We start from the raw sequence: 6,480 nt of genomic DNA, 5'->3' as shown, positions 1-6,480 counted from the left end.
ACAGGTTTCATTACTCAAATGAAACCTGATCTTCTCTGAATCTGTGTCTGCTGGTATCAGTTTATTGGGTTTCCCCTTGAGTTCCAAGACCACCTCCCTGTTACCTGCCACTTTTTCCCGAACTGTCTGTTTCTCCTTCTAACTTCACCTCAGAGAGTCTATCTATTTTTGGCCCCTCTCCACTGCTTCCTAAACATCCATCTTTTTTTTCCCATGCCATCCCTTCTCCTCTAAGCATCATCTCCAGTTTTTTCTCTCCCTAAAGACCAGACCAGCTCAGTCCTGTTTGTTTTAGTCTATGTGACATTAGACTTACTGTTCACAGCCTTGACTTTTCCGGCTTCCTCTCGATGTTCCATCCACCAAAGCCCATCTCCTCCACCAAAGTGTTCACACGCAACATGTCACATCTCACATTTTAATTTTTAGAGGAAAAACAAATTCCACAGGAAAAGATACTGGGGTTGGCAAAGGCCCTTCGGTATCTGAAACACAGAAAAACAAACATTTTCTCCCCAATACTATAAATTTCCCATCTATGTCCCCCACACTTTGTGAATTTCACCTTAACGGATCTTTTCCACCAGATTATAGACGTAGATGTGGACGTCGCCATCAAACTTGATGAAGTACACGGGAGGCTTGGCTAGAACTTGGTAAATGACTTTGCCGATCTTTTTGGACCCGTCGCTTCTGGTGTACTGCACACATTGACCTGTTAAGATGTCGCTCTCAACTTCTGACTTCACCTCTGCTGGAGGTGTCTCTGGAATGATACGGAGGTTACCTTCTGCGTAATCATCCAGTAGTTGGTAGACGTATAGGACTGGATCTTTCTCGTACGTGATGTAAAACCAGTCCTTCATGATTGGCACCTGGGCTAGGACCACCCCCTTCCAGATGTCCTTAGAGCCATGTTTGCCCTCAAATTTATGCTCCACAGCTCGGCCAACCATGGCACTTGCGAGATGGGCATCTTTCACTTGAGGAAATACTACTTTGTGAGGCAAGACCTTAAGCTTTAAAATCCTCTCATCTCTGTGAAGTTCAAGTGCGTAGACACAGTCAATTCCGTCATATTTGACCAGATAGAGAGAGGGATTTGATGGCAGTTGATCTAGAACGATGGCCTTCCATTGGGTGACGGGATCATCACCTTCCTTCCATCCGTGAGATATTCTGCATCCCACAATGTCCCCCAGGGCTTGGGGAGAAGGCCTCCTCCTCCTTCGCTTCTGGAAGGATGGTGTGCTCATCCTCCTCAGAGACATCTTCTTCTTCATGGCTGTAGACCTAGTGTGGTAGGCCACCGCACTCCTGGTCCACTGTCTTGTGGCTATAGTTCTGTGTTAAGGCTTCATACTTGCCCATGTCCTGGGTTTGAAGAGCTCCCCTGCTTAAACCAGACACAATGCTGTTGCCTCTGTCATATGAGTGCCTGCAAGAACAATGGGGGTGGGGTGGGGAGGGCACTGGACCAAGGCTCTTGTTTAAGAGAACTTTGGAGCAGGTGAAAAAGATGATGGTAAAAAGGTTTGAGCATCTGAATCTCATTCTGTCATAATCAGAAGTCAAAGGAGGGCTGGGCAATGGTGGAGCACACCTTTAATTCCAGAACTCAAGAGGCAGAGGGAGGCAGACCTCTGTGAGATCAAGGCCAGCCTGGTGTACAGAGTTAGTTCCAGGATAGCCAAAGCTACCCACAGAAAACACTGTCTCAAAAATATAAATCTAAAGTCCAAAGGGAAATGAAAAAATGGTTCTCTACAGCTCAGAATAACATATTCAGACACATTTCTTCAGCCAGTGGCACTTTGCCTCTACTGAGGAACCTCTCCTTGAATGGCTATGTCAGTGTGGGATTAAGTAACCCTGTCCCCCACTTTAAGCAAGCAGAACAGAGAAAGGATAACAAAGGACCCAGAAGGATGGCCACACCACTCTTCTACCCTCTAACTCTGAGCTATGTGGCAACATCCACAACTATCTGCCCAGAGACACAGCACACCAGTCCACTGGCTTTCTGTAATGTGCATCCTGACCCAGCCCCAGGTTTATTCCACAAAGCTGTTCCATCTTCGATGGCAACAAGAGTCTTTTGTCTAGGCAACAACAGCCATTTAGAAATAATGTCACCTGGGGTTGGGATTTAGCTCAGTGGGAGAGCACTTGCCTAGCAAGCACAAGGCCCTGTGTTCGGTTCTCAGTCCCTAAAAAAAAAAAAAAAAGAAAAAACAACATCAAAAAAGAAATATTATCTCCTAACAGGCACAGAGAGGAGCTTTGGCATTTTAGTAGAATTATGAATTAGATATTGTTAGCAAAGGATAATAAACTGCGGAGACTGACTAGCCTAGACCATCTGCCTATCTCTCAAACGTGGAAGACATTAGAACATACGGCTACTCGCTGTACAAGGGAAAACGATTAGCTTTCTGGGCTACACGGGTCCCAGTTATCTTCATAAACGTATTTACCAAAAGAAAATGTCCTAGTCGTCCAGATTCTGTCTTCTGAAACCGGTCAGCCAACAAAAGCCTGTTGAACAGTTGTGGGGTTCAGGAGCTGAACTGGCTTTCACACACCGCTGGGAACATAGTGAACCCACCTTCAAGGAGTCAAGCGCCCCCAAGTGGAAGAGAAGCGCAACCTCCGCCCAGTGCTCTGTGACATCATCCAGGCTCTGCCTATGTCATAGAACCCCTCTCAGGCCAGTTCCTTCCCTAGTTACGCTTAGAAACTTCCAGCATCTAGGTTTTAGCTTCTCATGTAGCCTCCTGGAGACCCAAAATAAAGTCCCCACCCAAATATTCTGATGACTCAAGTGACAATCTGCCCAAGTAGCTCTTTTTGTGCATTTTTTTTTTCTGAAAAAGTTTTTGGTTTCTGAGTCACCAACATCCTTGGTGGTTATTTTCGCAGCTCCTATCTTTCCTTTGGTTATCTTTAAGCCATTCTCCGTATCAGAAATATTACTAGCGTCTCTCTCTCCGACGCAGCCCACTGTATAGCACACCAAAATTAGCTTTACCAAAACACACAATTAGAGGAGAGCCATTTTTATTAAAACAAAGCTGGAATTTGACAGGATAGAATACCCTGTATTGAAGTCAATGGCAATCATGAATTATGGATTCTTTGCAAAGAGCAAGGAAAATTAGCTCCTGAACCTGCTTCCAAAGTCGGGATAAACTGATGACAAACCCGATATTGACCAGTCATATTTTAAATCTCTTTAAAATTTACCAGCACGTCTGGTTACAAGGAATTTATTAGATCAAATGCAGCAAAACAGGATGAAATAGATTAGGTAATTTTATTTTTGAAATATGGGTAGACAGAATACTGGATGCAGGTAAGTATGGAATTTACCTGTAAATTACTGGGCACTTTAATTTTTTGTGTCACATAGTACTTAAGATCTTCAAAAGGATTCTTTTCAGAACCCTCCCCTGTCCCCACAACACTCTGACCCTCCCTTCCCTCTTCTCAATAATTCCCTTCCACTTTAACATTATAATTTTTTAAATATACTTAGAGCTTAACAACTTATGGCAGCTTTTTAAAATCTGTCCAAATTTCTAAGTTCACCGTCTTCTTTTTCTCCCTTCTAGATTAGGTTTAAGCACATTTTCCTTCACACTTTGAATTTTACTCTCTTTCTCTGTTCTTATGACTCCTCTGCCATTCTGGAACTGTTGGTCCACTATCTGGCTAACCTCAATGTGGGGTTAACTCAAATGACATGATTTTTCCCCCTTTTCTCCCCTTCATTTTTCTTCTCTAGGCACCTGCTGAAATTTACAGCCTTGGGGATTTTTTTTTTACCTGGAAAGCACACAAACACACAAGCACACGCACACACACACATACATACACACAAACACACACATACATTCACACACAAACACACAAACACACACGTACATACACACAAACACACACACATGCACACACACATGCACACACAAATACACACAGAAACATATGCATATACACACTCAAACACACAAATACAGAAAGAGAGAGAAACAGAGATAGAGAGAGTCACAGAGAGAGACAGAGAGCCCATGAGAAAACACATATCATCTTTCTAAGAACAATAAACAGAGACAACTTTCAAAAAACTGTAGAACAAGTAGGCAATAAGAAGTATAATCTCATCATAGCCATCAACTTGAGGAGGAAAGTGTTTGTCTCACTCTAGGCTTCTAGGTACCAGTCTGTTACTGAGCAGACTTGGGGCAGGAATTCAGGCAGGACTCTAGAGGCATGAAAAGAAGCACAGACTACTTAGAAATGCTGAGTACTGCATTGCTATCCATGACCTATTCAGCTTTTTCTACTTCTCATACAACCCGGGGCCACCTTCTTAGGGGATGACACTACCGAAGTGGACTAGACCCTTCCACATCAACCATAAAAGAAAAAAAAAATCCTTACAGATGTGGCCAAAGGCCAATCTGATGGAGGCAATTCTTCAGCTGAGCCTCCATCTTTCCATGTTGACTCAAACTGACAATAAAAACTAACCAGGACCCCTGCACATCCATTCTGATTGCCACACTGTGTGGAGTAGACAAGACATTTGAATAACCTTAGCTGTTGATCACTGGATGAATGGCTTAAAAATGTGATATACATTGATGTGATTTTCATCTATGTGTAAGACCAAAGGGTTTTGTTCTCAGAAAAATGGATGGAACTGTACAATACAATATGTTAACTGAAACAAGCCAGACTCAAACAGACAATTGTGAAATTTAGACTTTAATAAGGGATGTTAAGTAAAAGGGGGAATTTAGGAAGAGGAAGGGGAACAGAAGGGTGTGTGTGTGTGTGTGTGTGTGTGTGTGTGTGTGTGTGTGTGTGTGCAGGTGGAAATGGAAGTGAGTTGTGAGGATGAAGATGGCTAATGTACAGTAAAAACCTGTAAAAGAAGTCACAAGTAAGCCCACTGACTTGTACATTTAAATCACATCGATATAATAGAACTGAGTCTAAAACTATGCTTTGATTAAATTGGGGGTTTATAGTTTAGAGATACCGTAAAGTTTATTCATATTTTCCTTCCCACAGGTGGCTCTTTCTGTTTCGAGCTTGACACTGGTAACAGGATATTGCAATGAACTTTGGTGTCTGTACCTCATTAATCAACCGGAATTCACATCATTCAGTGAGGCTACCGTGGGGAAGGAGGTAGTTAGAGATCTTAAGGGTACACGACGTGGAAAGAATAATGCCCACCCCCACTATAGATATCCAAATATTGACCCTCATCTCCCATTTGAACGTGTTCACCCAAAAGTAATTTTCTGAAAATTAATCCCCAGTGGGAATGTAGCTGTGAAGAATTGATTAGGTCAAGAAGGATGTGATCTACAAATAAAGATCCATTAATGATGCTATTGTGGAAAAAGGTTAAATTATGAAAGGGAGTTTGGCTCCATCTCTAGTCTTCCTAGCACATTGGATCCCTTCTGTGGTGATAACATCCCACAAGAATTCCTTCTTCTGCCGAAGGTCTCTTCATCTTGGATTTACAGGCTTCTCAATCAGAATCATACAGAATCTGCATCATTATAGACTAGCAAATCGGTGCCAATCTGTTTGTCCATACAAGCATGAACATGCCTCAGAATTGTGAGCAGCTGGGTCATATGGGAAATCAAAGTTTGTGGAGAGGACTAGGTTGTTACTGCTGACTGAAGAAAAGATTTGTTCAGGGATAGCATGTGTGCTGTTCCTGAAAGAAACAGCGCAGAGGAAGAGTTTAGATTGGAAAGGTGCAGCATGGGAGGCACTCAGATATTTGCTGTTGGCCTTGTGGAGACATGGAGCCATTAGGTAAGGGGAAAGATCGCTAGGGATAGTTTCAGCCACTGCTTTTGGCTAGCAGAACCCTTTTTAGAATCCTCATCTTCGAGGATGTAAAAGAAAACTGCCTGGAGTCAGTTGATACATCAGTAACCATCAAGAGTGTGTCAAATATTACAGAGGGACCCAGGAAAAAGCCTGATCTTGGAAGATCCTTTGCCTTCAAGATATGGAGACATTTCCTTGGCAACACTGGGTAACCCATCTACATCGGTAAAGGCATCCCACTAAGTCCAGATCAGTGGTTCTTAACCCTTGGATTGAGACCCCTTTGGGAGCTCAAATGGCCCTTGCACAGGAGTCACATATAATATATATCTGTATATAACATATATCTGTATATCAGATATTTACATTACAATTCATAACTATAGCAAAATTATATTTATGAAGTAGGAATGAAATTATTTTATAAGTGGTGGAGCTGTATTAAAAGATTACATTAGGAAGGTTGAGAACCACTCTTCCTGACCCGTCTAAAATATGCCTGTCGGTATGGACTGAAGGTATAGTCCCTTTTATGCAATCAGGCACTCCAGAAAACATACACCACCAAAAGGTTATGAAGGATAAACAGGCACACATACCCACAGTGTCAGGACT

The 6,480-nt window shown here is 42.5% G+C and overlaps 1 protein-coding gene across 2 annotated transcripts; it reads right to left on the bottom strand.

Moving 5' to 3' along the window:
• Positions 1 to 404: 404 nt before the first annotated feature.
• LOC134484443 (Y-linked testis-specific protein 1-like) lies at positions 405 to 2,658 on the bottom strand. 2 transcript variants are annotated; one of them, XM_063280668.1, is made up of 3 exons: positions 2,478 to 2,658; positions 566 to 1,438; positions 405 to 485 (listed from the first exon to the last, which is right to left on the bottom strand). In XM_063280668.1, exon 2 carries the CDS (start codon positions 1,281 to 1,283, stop codon positions 567 to 569), a length of 717 nt encoding a protein of 238 aa, XP_063136738.1. In that variant the 5' UTR covers positions 1,284 to 1,438; positions 2,478 to 2,658; the 3' UTR covers positions 405 to 485; position 566. The 2 variants fall into 2 exon arrangements, with proteins under 2 accessions (XP_063136738.1, XP_063136739.1); XM_063280669.1 differs by having other exon boundaries at positions 566 to 1,393; positions 2,478 to 2,645.
• Positions 2,659 to 6,480: the final 3,822 nt, after the last annotated feature.

The sequence above is a fragment of the Rattus norvegicus genome, chromosome Y (genome assembly GCF_036323735.1).
Source record: "Rattus norvegicus strain BN/NHsdMcwi chromosome Y, GRCr8, whole genome shotgun sequence".
Classification (NCBI taxonomy): Eukaryota; Metazoa; Chordata; class Mammalia; order Rodentia; family Muridae; genus Rattus; species Rattus norvegicus.
Note: the sequence above shows the minus strand (reverse complement) of the source record. Positions and strands in the feature narration are given on the sequence as shown.

Bases quoted from the DNA above. Each gene is read 5' to 3' on its own strand.
- LOC134484443 (XM_063280668.1), bottom strand. From the start codon at position 1,283: ATGAAGAAGAAGATGTCTCTGAGGAGGATGAGCACACCATCCTTCCAG.